At 41.3% G+C, this 26472-nt stretch overlaps 1 protein-coding gene and 2 long non-coding RNA genes across 9 annotated transcripts in view; 2 read left to right on the forward strand and 1 right to left on the reverse strand.

The window, feature by feature from the left end:
• The window catches only part of LOC140638965 (uncharacterized), a 28611-nt gene extending 16604 nt beyond the window's left edge, over positions 1-12007 (forward strand). Inside the window, exon 3 of the long non-coding RNA XR_012035884.1 lies at positions 11686-12007. This is a non-coding gene — a long non-coding RNA (uncharacterized lncRNA). The remainder of the gene's footprint in view (positions 1-11685) is intronic.
• Positions 1-26472, reverse strand: part of LOC140638926 (spermatogenesis-associated protein 31D3-like) — a 189900-nt gene that overhangs the window by 15849 nt on the left and 147579 nt on the right. For 3 of the 7 annotated variants that reach the window (XM_072837092.1, XM_072837059.1, XM_072837071.1), the window contains 4 exons: positions 15688-15862; positions 6912-7016; positions 4240-4285; positions 3628-3688 (listed from right to left, as the gene is read on the reverse strand). In XM_072837092.1, coding sequence (XP_072693193.1) covers positions 3628-3681 — 54 coding nt within the window. In that variant the 5' untranslated portion in view covers positions 3682-3688; positions 4240-4285; positions 6912-7016; positions 15688-15862. The other 4 variants (XM_072837121.1, XM_072837037.1, XM_072837081.1 and 1 more) reach the window with 3 other exon arrangements.
• Positions 3929-6087, forward strand: LOC140638969 (uncharacterized). The gene is made up of 3 exons (XR_012035885.1): positions 3929-4812; positions 5657-5748; positions 5816-6087. It is a non-coding gene; the product is annotated as an uncharacterized lncRNA (long non-coding RNA).

The following is a 26472-nucleotide window of genomic DNA, read 5'->3' on the forward strand; positions in this document are numbered from 1 at the left end:
CAGTGCAGTACACAGAAAAGACACCACTATTAGAGAATTATTTATTGGAGAGTATCAATATTCATAGGGGATTGTTTGGGGGTGGGAAGTCTTCCCGCCCTGGAGATTCTGGAGAAAAGTTTTATGTCTAAAGAGCAGAGACAGACCTCTGAACACAGAGCTTTTAGCAGCCAAGAGATTGGCCGGAGGACCCTGGCCACCTGGATGCCTGCTGGTGGGGGTTGGGTGGACACAGGCTCCCTGTGGGGCATGGATAGGGGATACTTCTGACACAACAGCTGGTCCTTAAACGCCACAGTTTCTGGGGACATCTCTCCTTCTCTCTGATCTGTCCAATACTTCTAGAATGACCTTGGCCACCATAGACAACTTCTTGGTGGCAGGACTTGGTATCTGTCTCTTTACAGGAGGGAGTCCTGTGGTTGAAAGGATGCCCCTGGACAGACTGTGCCTGGGCCTGTACTTGTGCTTTTGGCTGAGTTTTCCCTAACTTGGTTGGGGAGGGTAGGGGCTGTTGAGGGCAGGTGATATCTATTGCATGCCTGCACCCCATTTCCTCCTCTAGAACCTTCCCACCAACTGTCATGATTTTCTTATCCTTGGGCTCATGCCCGGCCCCAGCTTCCCTTGCAGTCTGTGTTGGGGGCCATCTGTTGGCTGGGAGAGTCTGTCTCTGACTTCTCTGCCTGTGGTGTCATGTCTGATAGGTAGAAAAGTCTGTCTTCCTTCCTTAATTCTCTGAACATCCTCTACAAGCTCATGGTTGATATGAGAGGGTGATCCCCTTGGGATTCTCTGTTCTCCCTCACCCATAGTTGAGGTGGCAGGGAGAGGACGATCCAGGATGGGGCCTGAGTTTGCTATTGCTGCCTTGTCTCCAAGGAGAGATTTAGAATTTACCTCAGAAATCAGGTTTGTTGAGGAACAAAAGCTAGAATGAGTTGAGGCTTCTCTCAATTTAAAGAGCTGTATGGATTCAAGGACCCTGGGGGGTAGACCCCATATCATCCTCATACAAAACCTTCTAATATGGGCTTCCAGCATTTCTTGTGCACTAGATTCAACAAAGCTAAGCTCCTGGAAGGTATTCAGGGTGTAGTCTTCACCCACTGATGGTGGCAAACTTCTCTGTTTTATTTCAGTGTGGGATTTCTTCGAAAGAAGCAACATCTGCTTCATAGTATGCCATGAATTATGCACAGTCCCAGGGAGCCGACCCTCATTGATATCCTCAAACTTTTTGCTCAAGAGTATTTTCAGGACATTTTCATGTTGTCTCTGACCTGCAGTGTCCAAAGACATTGGATATATCTCTGATGCGCTCCTAAATTCCTTCTCAGAATCTTACCCCAGATCGTTATCTGAAGAATTCTGACTGAACAGATGATCTTTGGGGCCACTCCCTGGGTTGTGTCCCTCATCTTTCCACTTGTCAATGTTCCGTAGATGAAGCAATTCTGAATCCCGCTCATAGCTTTCAGATTCACTCAGGTTACTGTGACTCTTAGAGATCCATGTGCGTCCACGAAAGCGCTGGCACTTAAGTGTCTCTGAAGAATCACTCGGAGGCATCATCAGTGACACAGACTCAGATCCTGCGTGGCAGGCCCCACTGGTGTTGGATGAGCCTCATTCTAAGGTAATGCTCTAGCTCCTTTCGAAGCTCTTCACTGAGAGGAAACTGCCCAGGAAGGATAGAGATTGCAACACGGGCCTGGGAGGCTGGGCATTTAATAGAATGGTTAGGAGCTGAAGGACAAAAGTCCTTGTTGGATCTTTGGACCACAGGGGGTAAACCCCACACACTTTCCTGTTGCTTCTGCAACACATTCCATTCCAACCTTTGCATTTCAGAGGATAGGAGAGGCTCTGATTGTGCTAGGGTCTGTGAAAACACACTCCACAGATCTTAATCTGGGGTAGAGGACCAGATGGCAGGAGTGGGAGTGGGGATTTAAGATGTGTTTGGGGCTGGATCTGAGGGATAGGTTGGGACTGGTTCTCAGGCAATGGTAGAGGAAATGGATGGGGAACTACTGGAGATTCCTGGCCTGTGGAGGTATTCGAGATCCTACTGAAAATAAGGATTGAGGAACAATCATCCGAATCACAGGCAGCAGAGGACAAGGACTCACTATGCAAAGTTGGGAGACCCCAGAAGAGCTGGATAGGAGTTTGCTGTAAATGGCCCTCCTCTAAGGTTGTAGGATATGGGGGCTGCCGATGCACAGGCATCTCCTTTGATTGGTCTTTGCTGCTCCAGATAGGAAGCAAGTCTGACAGGTCAGGCTTATAAGCTATTGACCCCAGCATTTTCCCCAATGAATTTGGTGGGTAGTCTGGCTTAAGGTTTTTTGGAAAAGAAGAACCCCCTTTCATGTCCTTCCACATCAGGAGGTCACTCTTCTTTTGGACTTGTTTCTCCAGCAGGGCCAGGACATCGGGGCTGAGAAGTGAGAGGTTACCAGGCTCTGTAAAGTTGGCTGCAGGGTCACCCCTGGAAGAAGCCTCTGAAGAATGGAGGGCCAGAAACTCTTGAGGGAAGTGACATGGAGCCAAGGTTGAAGGGAAAAAGTCTCTGGCATGAGTTTGCCACCGAGGGGAGTCTGAAATTGACAAGCTGGAGTGGTCAATACCTGTGTTCATTGTGACATAAGTAGATAACCCACCAGGGCTATCTGCAGATAAGCTCTCTGGAACAGACTTCACTGTGATGGAAAATGACTTAGACTGAGTTGCAGTTATACTGTGGTCTGGTGGTGATACAGACAGGGTTGGTGATGCTTGGGGACAAGCAGATGAATCAGTGGGATTTGTTGTTTGGGAGTGCTCCGGTAAGGGGTTGAAGATGGTATTCAGAGACAAGTTGGCCTCTGGTTGGACAAGAGAATCCACTGTCTGAGCGTCATGTGGTGGGACTGGGGGAAAGGCAAGGGGCTGGGGTGAGAAATGGTCCATAGGGAATTTGGAATGCAAGGGAGGAAGATGCTCTGGTGGCAAAGAATCACCCGGTGGTGAGGGTGGAAATAAGTCAGTCAAGGGGGTCACTGGGTTAGGTGAGAAGATGGAGGCAGGTGGTGGAGAAGGCTCAGACAGGGAAGCTGATATTAGGTCTCCTGGAGGGACTGTTGAGAAGGCAGGGGACAGAGTGAATGATGAGTCAGTCACAGGAGCTGTGGAAGCCAAGAAAGTAGCATCTTCCAGGGCCCCCGGGAACAGCAGTCGATTGATCTCAGCAGTTTTGCCATTACACACCTCACGGAGGGGTCTGGACATAACAGTTGACGAAAGTAGATGGTATCATGATGCCGGCCTAGGGGACTGCAGGAGGCAGGAGGTACAAAGCTGCAACCAGGAGCACAACATGGGGAGGACATGCTGGCCTGGCAAGGGAGGGGCCACCTGATGCCTGCTGCCCTTTCACAATGCCCCACATTTATGAATTCACCATGCACTCAGTAGCCGTCACCCCCAGGCCTTCATTCACATACCGCACCCCCCCCCCACCGTTACTATGGCTAACGCGCCCCCTCCCGCCCATGACTATGGAGGCTGTATATCGAATCCCTGCAATTGCTTAAAACATGCTCCAAGAGGGATCAGGATAGAAGGGGAAAAACTGGTCACCTTCTTAAAACAGCGAGAAGTTTCCGTGTCTTCTCCACTTCTCCCTGGTAGCATCTGTAGTCTGGGAAACCAGGAGAATGGGTTAAATGCAGTGAAGGGAGAAGCCTATGCATTAATACAGGAATCCCTTAATGTCACACCCTTGGGATATTAAGGTCTGAAAGCCCCAATAATCAGTAGATGAGGTCAAATGATCAATATGTGAACCAGGTTAGTATTAGCCTGCGTCATGTAGGAAGTATTTTCATGCACATTATCTCATGTGATGCTGAGATGACCTCTGTGAAGCACACAACATACACACATTCCTCGGGGAGGAATCTACAGTATCCATGAGGTCACAAGTCTTTCACAAATAAGGGCCAGAAGTTCTGACTCTTGACATCTCACACGGCCACCTCGTGGACAACCCTCCTCGCCCAGGTCCATCACTGCTTCATGCTCTGGGATGGGCAGAATAGGGAATCTAAGGGTCTCGGGCTCTGAGTGCTCTCAGCCCTCTGTTTCTGAGGGGACTATCAGCCAACATCCTCAGATCATGGACCTGGCCCTTACCAAAAGGACAGCAAGGGTCACCCTTGGAGAGCTCAGGTGGGATAGGCAGAACCTTACCTTTCAGTGGCCCGCCTTTCCTCCTCCTCTTGGCTCTGCCCTGACCCTAGAACAAAAATAAAAGAATGAAGGGTTGGGACTCCTCTCGCTCTCACTCTTCCATCAGAAATGGAGACACTATCATCCAAGAATAGTAGGGATAATTTTAATTAATAGAACTGTGTGTTCCTTGCAAAGGTGATAAAAAGTTTTCTATTTACCCTGGATAATTGAAAGGACGACTTTGTGAGGCCCACAGCTGATATGCTCAGTCAGAAGTCCTTCGATCAAGGAGGACATAGAACCTGAAGCCTGAACTCACATCTGTGTTCCCTCAGGGCAGGACCCTGTGTCCCCTGACATAGCTCTGACTTCAGTCTGTTCGCAGACACTCAACACTGTGCTCCAGATCGCCCAACACAAAGGAAGACTTGGTCTACTAATGCCTGATGTGAGAATGTGACTCATGGTCAGGAGCTACAGAGCTTTCTTCTGTCATATGGATTCCCATACTCTCTAAATAACACAATGTAGGACGAGAGAATCCCTGAGTGTGGGATTTTATTGAAGACTCGCCACCACATCAGATAGCCTGTGAGTTACAAATAGAAACCTTAGTCCTTCCTTAACCCTTAGCCCTGCTAGATCTCTTTTCCTAGAGTGACAGTCCATTCTTACCTTAGACTTCCCATCTTAAGTGTCTCTCTGACCTTACCACACTCTTGGAAGTTGGGATAAGAAACAGAAACCATAATAATCTGGGTTGATGGGCTCCCCCAGAATTCCTTAATTTGTGGATGGATTTGGTTCTCCAATGTAGAAAAGGAATCCCCAGCAGATAGAACAGGAGCAGAAGGAGCACTCCATACACATAAACAGACAGGTAAAGTTAGGGTCAGTCTCTAAGCATGTAGAGACAGAGCTCAGACATGGTTCAGTATCGCGATTCAGAAAAGGAGAACATTCCAGTTTTGAAAATCCTTTTTCTGAATCACAATGCTGCCTGTAGGCAACTGAGCTCTGAGTGTGCAGATGCAATATATATATAGTCCACAGGCTTACAGCACAGAGCACTGAGGAGTCACAAATGGTTTCTGAGGGTGTGGGAGGGAACAATCAGGAGGGTGTTGGCAGCCTCTCCCTCACCTGCCACCCCAAAGAACTCTTTACATCCTACCTCAGTACTTCAGGTCTCCTTCCTATCCTGCAATCCTAATATCCTCCTTTCATCATATCATACACATCCCTATATGTACTTTTCCACTTGTTCCATTATGAGTCCCCCTTGACCTTGTAGAGAACTTGGTTGGTGTCTTACCAGTTAGACCGCCTGAGAAGTGCATGTCTACCAGGAATTTTTACTTGGACCCTGACAGTTACTCTCAGGATCACCTATGTACTCAAATTCCCCAGTCCTCTTGAATGTTTTTGCCTACAGGGAACCAAGAAATAGACCCTGAAGTCTTGTACATGTTCCACAGCAACATGAGTGGTATTTTACCCAAGACCTGCCAATGCTTCAGTTAGCTTGTGAGTTTCAAATAAGAAACCTTCGTCCCTCCTTAACCTTTAGGCCTGCCACATCTCTTTCCTACAGGAGTGACCGTCCATTCTTTCTTTACACTTCCCAATCGAGTTGTGTCATTGGCCGTACCAAACCCTCTGGGAAATTGAGATTAGCAATGGAAACCCTAAGAATCTTGGTTGAAGGCTCCCTGGGATTCCTTAACTTGTGGATGGGTTTGGTTCTCCAACAAGGAAATGGAATCCCAACCAGACACCTCAGGAGCAAAAGCAGTACTCCCCACACACAGAGGAAGAGGAAAAGACCATCAATATCCAAGAATGTGGAGCCAAAGCTCAGAGATTCTTTTCTTCCGCTATTCAGAAATGTGAAAACATTCCAGTTTTCAATCTCCATTTCTGAATCCCAAGGCTGCCAGTAGGCAACTGAGCTCTGAGTGTGCAGACTCTGAATATATATACTCCCGAGGCTTACATCACAGAGCACTGAAGAGTCACAAATGGTTTCTGAGGGTGTGGGAGGGGACAATCAAGAGGTTGTCCACAGCCCCTCTCCCAGCCACAAGTCCAAAAACCTCTCCACCCTTCCGCGGTCCTTCAGGTCACCACTCGACCCTGCCATTCTACTTTCCTACATATCATCCTACTTTTCTACTTTCATCATATCATACATGTCCCTATATGTACTTTTCTGCTTCTTCCATCCATTAATACTTGGGTTCCTCCTTGACCTTTTGGAGGCCTCTGTTTGTGTCTTACCAGTTTGACTGCCTTCAAAGTGCATTGTCTACCAGGAATTTTTACCTGGACCCTGACAATTACACTCAGGATCACCTATGTATTCAAATTCCCCTGTCCTCTTGAATGATTTTGCTTTCAGTGAACCAGAAAAAGTCCCTAAAGTCTTGTACATGTTCCACAGCAACATGAGTGGTATATTACCCAAGACTTGCCAATGCTTCAGAGAATCTGTGAGTTTAAAATAGAAACCTTCGTCCCTCCTTAACCCTTAGGTGTGCCACATCTCTTTCCTACAGGAGTGATCGTCCATTCTTTCTTTACACTTCCCAATCGAGTTGTGTCATTGGCCGTACCAAACCCTCTGGGAAATTGAGATTAGCAATGGAAACCCTAAGAGTCTGGGTTGAAGGCTCCCCAGGATTCCTTACCTTGTGGATGGGTTTGGTTCTCCAACAAAGAAATGGAATCCCAACCAGATACTTCAGGAGCAGAAGGAGCACTTCTCGCACACAGACGAACGTGAAATGATCAATCTGTAAGAATGTGGAGCCAAAGCTTAGACATCTGTCTTCTCTACATTAGTTCCCTAATAGTTATACAAATCCCTTGTCAGTGACTTGGGGCAATGTAATAGAAATCCTGTAGACTGGGTCATTTAAACAACACACTTTTTTCATAGTTTTGCTGGCTGGGAAGTGCAGGTTGTGGGCACAGGCAGATTCAGTGTCTGTTGTGCCCCACTTCTTGTTTCAGAGACAGGTACCTCTTCTCCTTACAATCCTCATGGGGCAGAAAATACGTCAGAAGGGATTTCTGGGGTCTCTTTTCTAAGGGTACAAATCCCATTTATGAGGGCCCCTTTCTCATGACATTTCCTAAAGCCCCCATATCCTAATACCATCACATTGGGATGTGATTTCAACATAGGAAATTAGGGTTTCAACATAGGAATTTAGGGAGGAGCACAAATGTACAGTTCATATCAGTCCTCAAAGGCCGGGATAGGTTGCAGTGTGCTAAGCTATTGATCCCCTCAGTCTTCTGGTGGCAGAGTGGGGCCCAGGAGTGTCCCAGCCTCGGTGCAGAATCTCGTCTTGGAGAGTCTCACCGGATGCCCTTGTGAACCCTCTAAACATAATCTTTTTCTAAGAGTGCCTTGCCATGAGAAAGGGTTGAGAAGCTCCACCCTATGTCACCATCCCATCCCCAGGTATGTTCAAATTTCAACGACCTGTGACACTTTTTCCAGGCTTCTTTTGTAAGGTTCAAATAATCCCAATAATTCCCTTTACTCCGCCTACATATTTCAAAACTCTTTATCTTCATGACTGCTGTCCTCTGAACTGCCTCCTAACTTCTCATGTCTTTCTTAAACTGTGAAGCCCTTTATTTGACACCTCTGACCTAGCACTATTAACTTGATCTATGAAAGGGTAGGACAGCCTTCACCCTGACCCAGCAGAGTCTCCTTTCAATTATGCAGGAACAGGTAACCTGCCTGGAAGGTAAAATCTGCCAAGAGGTGTTGCTCCCTCCTCACCTTGACATGCAGTCCCGGCCATGTTTTCATTTCATAAATATTTACTTTTGGAAACCAAAAAGACACAAGTACCCGTAAGTCCTGGTCTCTGTCCTTAAGGATATCATGCTATTCTAGGGAGAGCATACACAAGCCAAGGATTACACAAGTACACAGGACAGGCATCCTGGTGCATTTGTGAATTGTCAGCTGATCCCTGGGACAGATGAGCAAAGTGACAAGTACTGAGGGTCGTATGCTCAAACATTATGCTCCTTAGAATGGCAACTCTGCATGTTGAACCTCTCCTAATCTTCTAATACAAATTAATGATTCTTGGGACGCCTGGTTGGCTCAGAGGTTGAGTGTCTGCCTTCGGCTCAGGGCATGATCCTGGAGTCCCGGGATCGAGTGCCATATTGGGCTTCCTGCATGGAGCCTGCTTCTCCCTCTGCCTGTGTCTTTGCCTCTCTCTCTCTGTGCCTCTCATGAATAAATGAATGAATGAATGAATGAATGAAGAAATAATCTTTAAAAAAATGACTGATTCTTTGAGAAGATCTTCAAAGAAAGGCTTTTCTCCTTTAAAAGTGCCTATTTTGGCTAGATATCCTTATGAACATTTATGTGCATTGAGTTAAAACATTTTTCAGAACCCAGTAGAAGTTCCTTCAAAATTGAAAGGAACAAGACATTAAAGGTACATTAGATAGATAGATAGATAGATAGATAGATAGATAGATAGGTAGGTAGATAGATAGCCACCAAAGCTACCTCCTCTTAAATTCACTAAGGGAGTTTCACAGCACTTAACTTCTCTATGCTCGTATCAAATGTAAATGATTTGCTAATTTATAAAGCATTTTACTGGAGCAACCTCACATTTGCCCCATGATGTAAGCAGGACAGGTATCATTATGTCCCTATTATAAAAGAACAAAACTAAACTCAGAGAGGGTGACTTCTCTAGATCACTCAGCTACTAAGCAGCAGAACGCTGACAAAGAAATCCCCAATGCTCTCAACACCTCTATTTTAAACAATATTCAAAAACGATTTCCAAAACAGTCACCCTATTTACTCCTAAATTAAAGCAGCTCTGTGACTAAGAATATTCACTTTGTCCAATAAATCCTGGCAAATTTGTGAAGAGAAGTTCTCTTTATTACTCTATCACCACATTAGGTACTTTTTCCTTTTCACTCTTGGCACCAATGTCTACATTGGTTTTCTCTACTACCCTCTGAAAACCTGCTTTTTTTGGTATAACTCTCAGTAAGGTGTAAATGAATAACAGATTTTTAAATTTTTAAATGCCTTCTCAGGAAGGCATCTCACACACTTTACATACATCTTACCCCTAAGCCTTATAAGAAAGCTTTCACAGGAGCATCTTAAGCAGCCATCCAGAGATGGCAGGGATGGCCTCTGATACAGTGAGATCTTCACACCAACTCCATGACAACTTTCCAGCTGACCTGTGTCACCACATAAGTCTGGTCCTGGATTTCATATTGCACTTGGTTATATGGTCTCCAAGGAGGATTATTTTCCAAAAGCTCTAGTAGAATAATTTGCTTCTATTTCAAGAGACTCCATATAGATAAGTCTAGATAAGCCATTGCCTTAGGATTTCCATATGCTCTCCATTTTTAGGGACAGTCCTCAGTGCTCCCTCATTGCCATCTCTATCACTGTCCCTGGGATCAGCCACATGGGGACAGCTGCTTTCAGGCTTGAAGAACAGATTCTGGGGCAAAATCCTTTAAAACTGTGTTTAAAACAGTAGCTAGCTGTAAGATGTCTCTCATCCATTCACACACTAAACTTATTGAACTCTACTATGTTGCATTGGATATTTCCAGTAGAAATACCAACAAAACAAGGCATTGCCTCAGCCCTTGAGCAGGTAATAGTTTAGTGAGACCTGCAAACAACTATAATAAAGTGATATGAATCTTTTTTTTTTTTAAGTGATATGAATCTTAAAGCAAGTAGGAATAAGAACACAATGGAAACACAAATAAAGTAGTAATTAATTCTGTTACCAGGAAGGAGAAGAGAGAAGGGTCAGGGAAAATTTTATAGCTGGTGCCAAGTAAGATGAGCCTCACAGGATTTCTTCCTCTTCCTCTCCCTCTTCTCCTTCCTCCTCCTCTTCTTTTCCCTGTAGACTTTATTTTTTATTTTTTATTTTTTAATTATTTTTTTAATTATTTAGATTATTTTTTTAATTTTTTATTTATTTATGATAGTCACAGAGAGAGAGAGAGAGAGAGAGAGAGAGAGAGACATAGGGAGAGGGAGAAGCAGGCTCCATGCACCGGGATACCGATGTGGGATTCGATCCCGGGTCTCCAGGATCGCGCCCTGGGCCAAAGGCAGGCGCTAAACCACTGCGCCACCCAGGGATCCCTAGACTATTTTTTAGAGCAGTTTTAGGTTCACAGCAAAATTGGTCAGAAAGTGCAGAGTTCCCATATGCCCTTCTGCCTCCCTACCATACACAGAACCTTCCCCCTCTCAATATCATGAACCAGCATGGGGCATTTATGGCATTTATTGCAATCAGTGGGCCTACCAGGACACCTCACATCATTCTCGCTCAGTCATAGTTTACATTACAGTTCACTCTTGGTGTTTTACATTCTATGGGTTTGAACAAATATATAATGCACTGTATGCTCCATTATAGTATTATGCAGAGCAGTTTCAATGCTTTGAAAATCATCAGTGTTCTGCCTCATTATCCCACCCTGCCCCTCTAATCTCTGGAAACCAGAGATTTTACTGTCTTTTACTGTCTTCAGAAGTGTTTTGAGCTTTTTTTTTTTTTTTTTTTTTTTTATAGTTTTTATTTCTCCATGAGAGACAAAGACTGAGAGGCAAAGATATAGGCAGAGGGAGAAGTAAGCTCCTCATGGGGAGCATGATGTACAAATCAATCCAAGGACCCTGGGATCACCACCTGAGCCAAAGGCAGACACTCAACCACTAAGCCACCCAAGTGTTCCCAGAGTTCCTTCCAGAGTGTCATCTAGTTGGAATCCTACAGTGTGTAGCCTTTTCAGATTTACCTCTTTCACATCATGATATCAATTTAGGCTTCCTTTCATGTCTTTTCAAGACTTAATGCCTCATTCCTTTTTAGCGCTGGATAATGTCCATTGTCTGGATGTTGATTTATCCTTTCACCCTTTGAAGGACATCTTTATATAGTTCCCAGTTTTGGCAACTATGAATAAAGCTCCTACAAACTTTCTTTCTTTTTTTTTTTTAGACCACTATTGAGTCTTTTTTTTTTTTTTTTTACTATTGAGTCTTAATGTACGTACCATATAATTCACCCATTAAAAGTGTGCAATTGAGTGGTTTTTAGTGTACTCAAGAGTGTTGTGCATTCACCACCACAATCAACTTTAGAACATTTTCATTTTTCTAAAAAGAAATTCATTCCCCATGGGTTTCTTTCACCTTTCAATCTTCTCATTCCTCCTGCCTCCACCCTACATTACCCATTAATCCACTTTGTCCATTGATTTGTCAGTTCTGGACATCTCATATGAGTGGAATCATACAATATGTGGCCTTTTGTATCTGCCTTCTTTCACTTAGCATAATGTTTCATGGTTCATCTATGTTGTTGTTTTTTTTTTTAAAGATTTATTTATTTATTCATTCAGAGAGAGTGAAGAGAGAGGCAGAGACACAGACAGAGGGAGAAGCAGGCTCCATGCAGGAAGCCCGATGTGGGACTCGATCCTGGGTCTCCAGGATCACACCCCAGGCTGCAGGCGGCGCTAAACCGCTGCGCCAACGGGGCTGCCCGGTTCATCTATGTTGTAACATGTATCAGTACTTCTCTCTTTTTATGGCAAATCATATACCATTGTATAGACATACCATGTTGTATTTAGAGATTGAGCAGTTGAATATTTGAGCTGTTTCTACTTTGACTTTTATGAATAAATCTGCTACTTCTGTACATGTTTTGGTGTGGATGTAGGTCTTCATCATTGCTCGCTTATTCATTTTTATGGTAACTTAAAGTCATACTTCCTGTAAGCTTGTTGCTTTCTGAGATTTGAATATTAAAACCATATTAGATTCCCTATAAAATGAGATTTCTGGGGTCTAAATGCAACTTTTATCAAGTATCTGGGGGCATTGATTTGCCCTCCTGGCAACATTCCCAAAATTAGCCCTTGAATCAGGAGGGATGATGGGGATGCATAATTTTTAAAAGTAATGAACACCTTATGTTCTCAAGGATCTATTCTTAGAAACTCAGAAAAGGGTATGGGAAGAGTAAATGCACTCCAGCCAGAGGAAACACGAGAAACCTAGAACATATATAAAATACACGTCTGGTCACACTAAAGCATGATATGTTCCAGAGAATGAGAATAGCAAAAAATTAGGCAGAAAAGGTAGAAAGGGAATCAACTGTGACAGCTTTTACATGACAGTTTAAGACACTTGAACTTTGTATGGAGGGCAGTGGGAAGCTCATAGCTGGAAGAATTACACACTCTGTTTGGAGGATGACTGTCAAAAGAGAAGCTGGTTGAGAGTTCATGAGGAAATATGCAAGTTCATCACTGTATCACATAAGATTCCCTTGCAGATGATAGAAAACCGGATGAATCCTGTCTTGCTTCATTTCAATTTATTGACTTATATTTCTCTGCAATATAGGAGTAGATCGAGCTTCTGACTCCCTACCCCTAGGTTCTGTCTCCCAGTGTTGATTCATTCTCAAGACACTTCTTACTTATAGTGCTGAGATGGCATCCAGCCAGGAGAAACAGACTTGTCCCAGTGTTCTCGACTTGAGTCCCACCATTCAGGTGAATGGCACCAGCTCAGGTCATAGGAACACTCCTGAGATCATTACTGGGAACCGGATAATACTATTGGGCTGGTCCTAGCCAGTGCTACTCAAACTGTGGTTCATGCATCGATACTGGTTCTCACATCCTTGTTACCATCTGCAACAAGTATAGAAACTGAGGAGGGTTAGAAAGAAACTTCTATTGCAATTTGACAGTAATTGAGTCTAATAATGAAAAATTGTGGCTTATATTTATTTTGTTTGTCTTATTTTGTGTGTCATTTTTTCAGTAATTTCTTTGCATCATTTTCTTTTATGCAAGTTATCAGTCCATTGTGTCTGGGGGAGTAGGGAAGGAAGCAAACTGGTCCCTCACCAAATGTCTGAGAAACTATGGTCTGATGTAAATGCTCCATTGTGAAATCTGGGAGTGAGTCAGCATTTTGAAAGCACACAGGGAGACTTTGGGAAGCTCCTTCTTTCCCTTGTGCCATGAGAGGGGGCAAAAATAAATGTCTGCTATAATCATGAGTCCTAATTGGAGAGGGAATGATACTCCCAGGTTTACTTCACCTCTTTCATTTTCTCATGCATTCTACGTTGACCTGCTCTTCTTTAGAGTCCCTGATAAGAATTAACTCTGCATAAGCTCTGGGTATGGCCATTTTAAGAAGCTAAACATTCCATCCACATTCACCTACCCTTCCCTTTGGAACTTTTATGACTAGAATCAAGGCATTTGAATGGCTTTCCTAAACCATTAGGAGAAAAACGATGTTGAGTGAGACTAACACAAGGTAATTACTAAACTGAGCTGAATTCCTTGGCCATGCTTTTGGCACTGAGTTCTGGAAACCCCAGAGCCCTATAAGGGGTCTAAAGGAAAAAAAAATATGCTGAAGACAAATTTCAGGGATCTCATTTTCTCATTAAAAATACATTTAGAAAATTGTTTCAGGTTAACTTACTAGGGCAGTTCTATGGCAAGGAAATGTGTGCAACAATTTGGCAAATGGCAGCTTCTGTTAGTTTCTCTTTTAAAATAAAATGGAAACAATAAAAACAATTAAAAATAAAATTTAAAAACCATAATCTGAAAGAGAATTTTGATTATTTTTCTAATTAAAGCTCTGCAATTAAAGTTATGCTGGAGAACAACCTTTGTTGAATCTCACTGTCCACAAAGGGTGAATACAGGCACAGATTTGAAATGTGTGCTGCACTCAGAGCTGGAAATGACCTTGGAGAACCTTCTAGTCTGGCTTTCTCTTTTTATAAGTGGGAAACTGAGGCCACAGCAGGCTTACTTCTTCCCTCCATAGTTCTCTCTTTCATGTGTGTGTGGGCCTGTACGTATGTGTGTATGTGTGTATACGTGTATTTTCTCTCAGAAGCCTTGGAAACTTGGATTCTGCACAGTTTTAACATAATTCAGACACACTATGTAGGACTCCTTTCTTTCTGGAGTCCTAACACTTTCTATATGAAGGCAGTTGTTCAGTAAGCACCAAATTTTACCCAGTGCTGCCTCAAAATGTGAAGTTTTTGCCTAAGTGAGCTTTACAAATAATAGAGGGAGTAACTTTTTGTATGTGAAAATCTAATGGAAATCTAATGTATGCCTTCACATGTTCCACCAACAAATAAACTGAATATAATGTTCCTTCATGACTCAAGCTTGGTCTAATAAACAGCTGTGATATTCCAGAGGAGCTGGAGTATAAATTTCAACATATAGACACAAATGCACACTGGCCCCAAAACCTACCATCATAAAAAAAATAAATATCCATCACTTAGAATTTAGTGGATTCCTTCTTTTTCATATATACACAGTGGTTGTTTATCAAATCCATACAGAGTATAAAACTGACCTATGACAGAATGACCTTTAGCAGGGTACAAGACTCTCCTTAAGAGTTAATGTGGTTTAGGTCACCCCTGCAGGGGTGAGGGAGGGAACTCTAAGGAAAAATGGAACAGAACAAACTCATGTTTGATGGGTACTAAATATGTGCCCCAAAGTCTCACTCATTTCATTTCTTAACTCTCTGGTGAGGGAAGAAATATTTTTCTCATTTTACAGATAATGGAACTCAGGCCCAAGAGACTAAATAACTTGCCCCAGACCACAGAGCAAAAGGTAAAAAGTGAAGCTATGACTGAGCTTGCCATGGTCGCAGGCCTGCATCTTCACTCCACACCACACTGTCCCAGAGAGCAGAGCCTCTGGGCCTCGGGCCTTCCTGCTTCTCTTTCATTATCATACTAACAGTCCTGTTTTGTGATAGAGCAAAAGCCCCAAAACTTCCTGGGTTAAAACAAAAGACATTTTGTTTGCTCACAGTTCTGCAATCTGGGCCAGGCTTAATCAGGTAACTCTTCTGCTGATCTTATCAGTGGTCACTTATATGGATGCAGTCCATTGGTGGGGCCTGGGCTTGGCTGGGCTTTCCTCCCATGGCCTCTCCACATAGCTCCAGGAGGGTCACAGAGTCCTCTATAGAGCACATCAGGGCTCAGAGCCCAGAAGCAGAACTTCTCAGGCTTCCCGTATAGATACAGGAAGTAGTACAGCATCACTCTGCCACTTCTAGACTGAATAAGTCACAGTCCCTGTTCCAGTTCAAAGACGGAGGACTACATAAGGGCAAATAGAGGGAGATGTGATCACAGGGACTCAGCAATGTCACAGGGGTCACCCCCCACACTAAAGTTTGCTATGTTTTCTGTTCCTTGTCATTTTATGTCTAGTTTTCCTCTCTTCTCCTGTTTCTCCACTGTCCCTACTCATTCTTGGTTTTCCTGCATTGAAACTGGCCTTCCTTAGCCAGCTGCAGAGGATTCTTACCTTCACATCCATGAACTGACCAAACTCACATCATGTCAGCTCTGGTCTGCAGGTCCTCCTTCTTTGCAGCTCAGCTGTTTTACCAACAGTTAACCAACCACTTTGTGGGTTTTGGTTGCTGTTTTGCTTTGCTTTTGCTTTGCTTTCCCACCTGGCTCCAATGCTGGAAGTATAGCTTAAAGGGAAAGAAGACATTCCTGAGTCAAGAAGCAACTTAAGTGAATATATGTCAATGCTTTGCCCTTATAAATACAACCTAGAACTTGTGATCTGTAGTTTTACCTGCAAGAAGGCAAGATGTTGGGTTCAATGGCCAAGTCAACAAATCAACGGTACATGTTTTACATGCCTTAAATTTCCTTAGCCATCATTCACCAGGGCAGAGAAAGAAGGAAGGGTCACAGGAATCAGATAATTCTGATTACAATTCTGGTTCACAGCAGGTTGCTTCTTACATGTGGCTAAAATGAGATCAGATTACATTTCCATTGAATTGTTCAACCTGTCTGATCACTGCTTTCTGCTATCAAGAGAGATTCAAAAGTACCAAGAATTAGCCTGAGCCAAAACAGGCTGTGCAGTTACCACAGCATAAGAAGGGCAAAGCTAATGAGAAAAAGAATTTTGAAAACACGCAGGTGAAGATCCTTGCAGATGGGATCATGGGTTTCCATTTGAAGTCCTAGGGAATTAAAATGAAAGTGAAAATAAAAGTTTAAATGTGAATTATCCTTCAAGAGTATCTAAATTCATTCACTGACAATTTTATCATTGTTTCTTTTATTCTTCTCCTGAGGCCAGTCTTTTAATTCTTGATTGTTGGATTATATATAGGCCAGATATTTAGGTGCAAAAATGACGGGAATTAAGTTCAATTTGGCTATTTATACATCTAAATTGCTCAAGTGAAGGAGGCAACAGAGATAAAATGTCTTCATTATTATTTTAGATTAATTCATTGACTCTAATCTTATCTGTGCTCTATAGTCACAAACATCAAAAGTTGATTGAAAATGTGCATAAATTCATACATAAATGAATTATACATGAATTTATTATAACCTTCATGATTTACACAAATCCAATTAACATTCTATGAAACTTCTGGAGAATCTGACTAGATTCTGAGGTTTTCAGGATGAAAAATATGTTTATCACAGAAAATTTTGAAGAAAGAATATGAGATGGGACTAGCCACACTATATATTTAAATTTAAATATAAGGTCGTATCATTGAAATAATTTACTACTGAAATAAGAAACAATGTACAGATACCAAACATAGACTAGAGCTAGTGCAGAAATAGAATTAGATCTGTGTATGAATTTGCTAGAAAATAAAAATGACATTACCAGAAAGGAACTTGTACAGGAGTAACTAGGTAGGAATTTAGGGAAAATAAAATTAGTTTAGATGCAGCCATCATAGTGTATAACAAAATAAGTCCAGGTACATCAAAAAGTAAAATATTTAAAAATGCCCTTTTTCCAAATGCCCATTCAAACAAGGTGATAGATCTGTGAATTTAAAACCCAGGATGAGTAGTGCCTGGGCGGGACACTTGGTTAAGCCTTTGTCTTTGGCTGAAGTCATGATCCTGGGATCCTGGGATGGAGCCTTGCATTGGGCTCCCTGCTCAGTGGAGAGTCTGCTTCTCCCTCTCCCTCTGCTGATCCCCCTTCTTGTATTCTCTCTCTCTCTCTGCCAAATAAATAAATAATTTTTCAAAAAACCAAGATGACCTTCTAAGCTTAAAATCATTTTAAGAAATCATAAAGCAAAAGACCCAACTGGTAAGATTACATAAAATTTAAAACTACTTGTTTTAAATAAACCGCTACTTTTAAAAAAGCAGACTGGGAAACTTACTTTCAGGAAATTTAGCAAAAAATTAGCATCTTTAAAAAAGGCAGAATTTCACTACTGTAACAAGAGAGGACATTTTCATATTTATTGTTTGTTGGTGAATATTTTTTGCCAATGGCCTTTGTTCAAGGCAACAGAATTAATCTCCTTAAAACTCCAATTCCTTATGACATTTCCTTATTACAAGAGTATAGTGATTCGATTGCTTACCATTCTCTGATCTCAGCCATTTTCGTACATATGCCCTTGACATATCCCTATACCATCTGCACCCAGTATTTATTTAATAATTTTCTTTAAATCAACTCTGTTTCACCTAAATAAACCCACTTTGTCCTAACCAATAATTTCTATGAAATTGTTAGATGTTAAATTTAATTCCACAAACTTTGAGCAAAGCAGATGATCTGACCCTTCACAATGTGCGTGAGCCTCCTCCAATCTGGTAAAGGACTTAAGAAAAAGACTGAGGTCCTCTGAAGAAGGACTGCCTCCGGACTGCCTTAAGATTTAAGACTGCAATATCAGCTCCTGCTGGAATTTCCAGCCTGATGGCCTGCACTGCAAATTTTGAACTTGCCAACTTCTATATTCACAAGAGCTGACTCCTTAAAACAAATGCCCACCATTACTCCTCTGTCTGTCTGTCTCTTTTTCTGTGTATGTGTGTGTGTGTGTGTATGTGTGTGTGTATTCATATCCTATCGGTTCTGTTTCTCCAGAGATCTCTGACTAACACCCTTACCAGCCTTCGGCAACACTGACTTTCCAAATTACATTCAAATGTCTTGGCCTGGATGCCAATGTTTACCTTAATCTAGCTCTTCCTTCCTTTTCCATGTCCACTTCGTGTGACTTTCCAATGTGTCTCTGCTTTTTTCCAGCTGATCACCTCACATCTATGTTTTGCTCAGCATTCTGTGGACAATGCCTAGACTTGCCTAGCCTCCCCCATTCCTTTAGGGCCTGGATAGATTTCCACAGAAGGAGCTAAGGAAGAAATAAGAGATAGAATAAGATCCTCACGCCTAGAAATATATAAAACCAGCTCTGGCAAGTAGGGTTTCATCTCACGTGTCAATTCTAATTGGTGGCAGTTACTTGGAAGATTTTAAGAAGGATTCAGAAGCTACCTATGTCAGAAAGAATGTAGGGATCTACTAGTGATATCTGACGGTAGAAGGGGAAGAAGGGCCAGAGTGATAATAAACCTTATATGTAATTGCCACCTCTGGCTTGGTTATTAAGGAAACTGGCCAAGAGTATTTTCCTGAGCCCTTTCCAATGCCTATTCAAGCAAGGTATTAGATCTATAATTTTTTTTTTTTGCAAAAACTAATCTACATTTACATATGTAGGGAAAGTCAACAAGAGCATTGAGATAAATGGAGGAGTACATTTGCCTCCTAAAAATATTCTTCACATAATACCAAATGTTGAGACAGAATTTGCCTGCTGGGGCAAGTAATTTTGGGAATACAAACAACCCAAGATGCCAGCTTAGCTATTCCTTGACCATGCTGCCCAGTACCCAGACATTGGGCCCTCCTCATAAATCCCTTTGCCCCAATTCTCATGGGACAGCAAAAGTTGCATTGGTCCCTCCCCCACATCCCTGTCTTTCCATCCCTGAATTGCTTAAATGAGAGCAGCAGCAACCCTCTTCAGAACACCAGGATCAGAGTAATTGATACAGATCTTCCTGAAAATCAATAAAAAACCATCCTAGGAGAAAATCACCCTATGTCTGGTTTTCAGTGGTTCTTTCCCATAGTCTTTCAGGTTGGGGGTGAGGGTAGCAGGATTATTTATACAGCTGAATTAAGTTACTTTCTTTCATTCTGGACTTGAGCACTTCTTTCCAACAGGACAGTGTGAGAGGCACTAAAGATACAAAGAGAAATTGTGTTTGGTCTCTGCTTTCAAGGAGCTTCTAGCATAGTCAATAGTCAAAGAATATAGAGAAACATATCTTAGACCAAGGTCAACAAACTTTTTTTGTAAAATAATAAATGTTGTCAGCATTGCAGGTCATGTGCTTTCTGTTGCAACTGCTCAACTGTGCTGTTGTAATAATAATAATAAAAAAAAGCCTTGGATAGTACTTAAATAGATTGTCATGGCTGTGTTCCAATAAAAATCTGTCTACAGAAAAAGGCTGCTGGCCAGATTTGGCCTTTAGTTTGCTAATCACTGACTCAGACTTATTGGAAAATTAGGACCTGAGATGAGTATCTCTCAGAAGAAAAGGTTAAAAAAAAAATGGATCCATTTTTGGTTAGTGTGGCTGTTTGCATAATCAGAACCTTATTCCTTATGGTGATTTTAAAAAATTTATTAAAACTCCAAACAAGATCTATGGCCATCTCCTGTGAGGAAATAAAGCAATTATATTTAATGTTAGAATGGCTTTATTCACTTAAAAATATTTTTAATTCAAGATTTGCCATGGTCATAATACATTTAATGAGGAACAATTGCTAAATATAAAAATGATGCTATAGACATCCACAGGGCAGAGTGGAGAAAGCCCTAGAGGGAAATAAGAAAAGTCTCATTGAATGTGCATGGTGGAAATGTGTCCCTGTCATATACAGAGTTCTTAATTTTTCAAATCCTCATGGAATATTCTGGAAAAATCACCCTTGCCCCAAAACATCAACCAAGGTTTCCTTTCTCATTTTTGTTCCCTCCAGCAACTAGAAATTAACTGAGCAATAGGGCAAATAAAGAAGTCTGGGGAAAATGTGGTGGAAGATCAGAAAGTACACCTAATATTAGTACTAATGTTAGTTCTAATGAAATCCTGGCCTTACAGAAAGAACTGTTTCCAAGAAGTTGATTTGACAAGTCCATTGAATCATGAAGGCTTTGGGGCTATGGAGCCACCAGCTCAGCTTGTATGACAAAGCAACTTATCTCACAAAGTCTATCGCACTTTTCCTCATTGATATCATTACACTTCATAGTGTCTTAAAGATTATGAAGAAAAGTACTCTTTGTTTCACTGTGAAACCAACATCCAGTCAGATTCAGCTTTGGTCAGTAGCACAATCACCACCATCATTCACAAAATGACTTTCATTTCTAGAGGCAACAATAGAAGCAAAACTGAGGAAGTGAGGGACGCCTGGGTGGCTCAGCGGTTGAGCGTCTGTCTTCGGCTCAGGTCGTGATTCCAGGGTCCAGGATCCAGTCCCACATCTGGCTCCCCATAGGGAGCCTGCTTCTCCCACTGCCTGTGTCTCTGCCTCTCTCTCTCTGTGTCTCTCATGAATAAATAAATAAAATTAAAAAACAAAAACAAAAACAAGGAAGAGGCCACCTGGCAGATTTCACTTCCATATCACTGATGCCCCTGATCTTTCCCTGATACACAATTACCTTTATATTTAAAACCCCATCAAAATATTCCACAGATGTCAGTTGATAAATATAATATATCTTTTACTCCCAATTAGGTATTTATCTACATTTTCAAAACAGGACTCCTAAAGTCCAAAGCATCATTACAGCTCTAGTATTGTTTCCTAATGGCAAAACTCCAAGTGTCATGAGTGATAAAATGACTTTATTAAGCAAGGGAAACAGGTTCTTTTCAAACTGTGACTAGTTTCACAAGCACTTATGAAACAGTCTTCATAGATTGACTGTTGTGGGTAACCAGCTGTCCACTCACCGTATCAAACATGTTTCTCACAAATTTAAACACAAATTGTTATGTCATTTTAGGCTATCCAGTGGGTCTAGTTAACTAAGTTTCTTTCTGTGTTTACAAAAAGCCTCACTCTCAAGAATGTGAAATAAAACAAGAAACATGCATCTCCTGGTTGCCCACTCTATTTATTATATAGTGCTAGATGCTGGGAACACTAAGAAATGTGAGGCATGATTCCTGTCCTGAAGTAGTTTGTGTGGTCAAAACAAAAATAAATAGTAAAGCAAATCATTCTTTGATAGGTATAAGTCCCTACAAAACTGCAATAACACAGTCACCAAACTACTCAGGTTTTTTTGTTTTCCTTTGTTTTGTTTTTACTGGTTTCCCATTGCACTTAGAATAAAGACACAACTTCTTAATAAGATTGATGAAAATTCTTGGCCCTAAGTGACAGTCTTTTCTTGAGCCATAGATCTACTTGCTTTCTCTACTCTGTACATACGATCCATCTTTCAGTTCCTTGTTCTTGCCATATTTCCTCCCACCTCAGGGCCTTTGAACAGGCTTTTTCCCTTTTCCAGAGTGAAGGTTCTTCACTCTGTTCCCTCCCTAGATGGTTTCTTTTCATTATCAGCACTTATATCAGCTTTTAACCTCCCACCCCCACCACATTATGTGCTTTCATTGCCTCCATAGGCTTATCCTTGGTATTCTTCGCTGCAGCAAATCATCATAATTTAGTATTTCATATAATTTCATATAATTTTGTATTTCATATAATTTCATAATTATTGTATTAATATATTTCTCTTACCTCAAAGCTCCATGAAAGCAAGGACAGTGTGTATTTTTAGCTTATCACTGAATCACTTATGTTTAGCATATAATCAGGACCCAAAAGATATTTGTCTGAATAAATGGATGAACAAATAAATAAATATCTGAATTTATATAAATAAATCTATATATTTTTATTTGATAATAATAATTTAATATATAGTCATTAAAGTCTAAAGTTCATTCAGCAAATGTTTAAAAATTCCTATTATGTACATGGCACTCTGCTAGATACTGGAATATAAACATAAAGACACTGTCCCTCTCCAAGCTGCCCGCTGAGAGATACAAACAAGTAAACAGATCATTACCACCTAACATATGTTATAGGGAAGAGAGGTTCAAAGTGCCATGAGAACACCAGACAAGAATTAACTGTGTCTGGGGCAGCTGAAGAAGACTCCTAAGGTTGTGATATTTGAGTTCTTAAAGAAGAAACGGAAGCATAATGGGTAAACTAGTGAGAGAAGGTATTCTATTCCATGAAGAAAATAAAATGTGAGAGGCACCTGGGTGGCTTAGTTGATTAAGCATCCAACTCTGGATTTTGGCTCAGGTCATGATCTCAGGATTGTTAAGATCAAGCCCTGTGTCAGGCTCCACACTGGTTGTGGAGCCTGCTTGAGATTCTCTCTCTCCCTTTCCCTTTGCCCCTTTAGCCCCCACTCTCTCCCTCTGTAAAAAAAAAAAAAAAAAAAAAAAAAAGAAGAAGAAGAAGAAGAAGAAGAAGAAAAAGAAAAAGAAATGGAACATGAAAAGAGTTGAAAGATTTGAAGAGGTTGGGATAGGCATGGAAAAACAAATCGTTTGGTACCACTGTGACTGAGACATGTAGAATGGGAATGACTTGAGATGGGGTGGAGACTCTAGGCTGAGGTACAGTGATGAGGGCATGAGAATCTGAGGTAAGAATAACCTGCCCAAGTGGGACAAAATGGCAGTTGGTGGCAGGTACAGAACAGAGGCTGGCAAAGGACTAAAAAAGAAAAAATTGCCTCCGTGGGAACAATGGGGGATATCTGGGAATCAGGGACCTCCTTGACTGGACTCACATCTTCAAAATTACACTTCCTAATGATAATAATCACGTGGCTGTTAAAATACACATTCTAGGAACATATCCCAACCCCTCTGAATCAGCATCCCCAATGGAACAGATCGGAAATCTGAATATTATTTTTTAAGACTTTATTTCTTTATTCATGAGAAACACGGATAGAAAGGCAGAGACACAGGCAGAGGGAGAGACAGGCTCCATGCAGGGAGCTTGATGTGGGACTCGATCCCGGGACTCCAGGATCATGCCCTGAGCCAAAAGCAGAAGCTCAACCACTGAGCCACCCAGTTGTCCCTGAATTATTGATATTGAGGAGGCTTGAGAAACTTCTATTCCACCTTAATGCAAGGCTCACCACCCTTCTTCCCAGCACTGTCCATTGGCCTATCAGGGGTGTGGCTGTCCAAGAAAAGGACTTTTCAAAGATGACTTGCTTTCCTTTCTCAACTTTAGCTTACAACATAATGATCCTTATTTCCAATTTAACAATAAAATATGACTGCTAGTGCAGGGAAAATACAAATATAGTCAACACACACAGTAGCCAACAATTGCATAAGCTACTGGAGAAAAAAAAAGTCAGCTAATTGTGCACGAAAGAAAGAGAAACTAGACTCTGTGCAGAAGGAAGAAAGCCCATGAACTTCTTCCATTAGTGCAGTGGGCATGGGTGATTTCTTGGGTCTTCAAATCCATTTGCTTCTCCCCAAGTGACTATCAAGTCACCAGTTGGTCTCCATGAGTTGTGTGCCCAATTGTAGAACAATGGAAGTTCTTTCAACACTTAGTTGTTAAGCTTTTCACTGACAGAGAATGGAGAAAGGATACTTACTACATAACACAGCCTCATCTGAGTTTACCACACCCCTATACTGGAAAACAATACAAAAACAATAACAAAACACTTTCAAAGCTATCAGTGTTGAGAATTTGAGGTGGCCATACTATAATCATTTGGATGCCATCCCTTCACTTAGCCCACACACTTCCTGTGGCCAGCTGGGTCAGTGTTTAACTATCTATGACTGCAGATGTAAATGGACACTTGGGTGTTGCATGAACCATTTCTTTTTTTTTTTATTATTATTATTGTTTAAATTTTAGTTAGTGAACATACAGTGCAATATTGGTTTCTGGAATAGAATTCAGTGATTCATCACTTACATACAACACCCATTGCCCATCACAACAAGTGCTGTCTTTAATCTCCATCACCCACCTAGCCCATCCCCCACCCATTTCCTTCCATCAACCCTCAGTTTGTTCTCTCTCATTAAGAGTCTCTTAAAAAAAAAAAAAAAAAAGAGTCTCTTATGGTTTGTTTCCTTCTTTTTTCTTCTTTCCCCCCTTTTTATATGCATTAACCATTTCTAATGAACAGCTTTTGCCCTTCTTGGAAATCCAGCTGGGTAACTGCCTCCAAGCCCAGAACTCATTGAAAAACAAGGCAGTGGGATCTCTGGTTGTTTGTATAATTTCCTTGATGGTTTTAGTTAAATAATTTTCACAACTCTATGCCTCAGTTTCCCTACCCTTCAATGCAAATGCTTTTTAACCTGTATCATATAATACTATAAAAATGAAAGATATTTTTAAGAGTTTGCTGGACAGTATATCAAAATTATTTGTTGGCATCAAGCTATATTTAAAAGGTAGCCTTTTGTACCAGTGGGCAAATATATATACTCTGTTTTTCTCATTTTTAAATTGGATTCAATGATGCTGAATTGACAGTAGGGACCCCATTTGAGACAACAGCAAATCGCAGGAAGGGGGAAGGTTTGTTCAAAAGCAGAAACTTAGAGGTGAATACTGCTATGTCTATATGTCATCTTTCTTCCTTAATGACATTTGAATGTAAGATAGGATGCTCTTAATAAAAGATGACTTGCTTTCTAACATGTTTTACTGCTGATTTGGTAAAAGAGGATTTGGAGAAGGAAAATAATGACAGTTGAGAGGGAAAAAGAGTAATTCCTGGATGTTACTGAGCTGTAAACCAATTTCTACAAATACCAAAAATTGCACTTGGTAGGCCCGTGAGGATCCCAGGAAAAACTGAGCATTGATTTGTAAATGGTCATCTCCAAATTTTATGGATACAATACCCAGTCACAAAATGATCCATGGAGTTTTCCAAGATTTCTTTGCCCTTTATTCACAGTGGGATTTCTCAAAGTATGTTTTCAATGGATGATAAGAATTGTACGGAAAAAACAAAATAGGAGGTTCATGTTCAGAGCCCATGTATATGTACACTTGGTTCATGACAAAAATGAAACCAGGAAGTGGAGAAAGAATAGTCATCATAATAAATGGTGCTAAAACAACTGGGCATCCATAAGGGAGAAAATGATATTGCATCTATGACATTAGAGTAAAAAATAAATCACACTGCATATTTGACATCTCATATACAGAGCAGTGCTTCTCAAAGTGTGGTCTATGCACCACTGGCATTCAGGTCATCTGCATGATAATTAAATATATAGATTTGCTAGATTACCTTAGACTTGCTGGTTTTCTAAGAATGAGACCTAAGCATCTGTATTTTATCAAACTCCCCTAAATGAGTTTTAGCCCACTAAAGCTTGACACCAGCAGAGTGTTTGGCAGTTAGGAAAACAACCATCTGAATCCAGGCTCTGCCATTTATGGGCAAATTAATCTGTCTAAAAGCAGTTTTCCTATCAGTAAAGTGGTGATAATATCAACCTCATAGATAGGTTGCAATGATTAAATGAGATACTGTATATACAGGGCTTAGCACAGTCTTAGTTCATCATAAACACTCATTAATGTTAAAACTATTTCCCACACCCAGTAAACCTACTAGAAGTATTTTCAGTCACAAAAATTTTCAAATTATAAAATTATACTTTGGGACTGGTAATACTATATGTAAAGGACTTACCTTTATCATGTGTATTAATAGTAAGTGATGAGTATTTGGTCCTGAGAACTTATTTGGAGGTACTTCTTGGAGAACACAGCTATTCGTTCATATACCCCCACCTAAGAAGTCATGGTCCCATCCAAAGATGCAACTTTAGAATTTGTGTATGTGATGCAGTGACAAACATCTACCCAGTGACCCTGATGAGCTAAATCACCGTGGTCATCAATGCAATCACAGATTAATTTATTCAACAAATGTTTACTGGAAGAATACGGTGTCCTGGGCTCTGTAGCAGATGCTGAGCATTAAGAAGAAAAAGATATGGTCCTCGCCCTCCAGTAGCACCTAGTCTGTGAATATTCCAGCATGGCATCTTCACACTTGCATGTATTAAACAGATTTCTCAACCATTTTTTTTGTTGTTGTTGTTGTCAAAAATCTAGAAGACTGGAAAAGCCTAGTTT

This window comes from Canis lupus, chromosome 1 (genome assembly GCF_048164855.1).
Source record: "Canis lupus baileyi chromosome 1, mCanLup2.hap1, whole genome shotgun sequence".
NCBI classification, from domain to species: domain Eukaryota; kingdom Metazoa; phylum Chordata; class Mammalia; order Carnivora; family Canidae; genus Canis; species Canis lupus.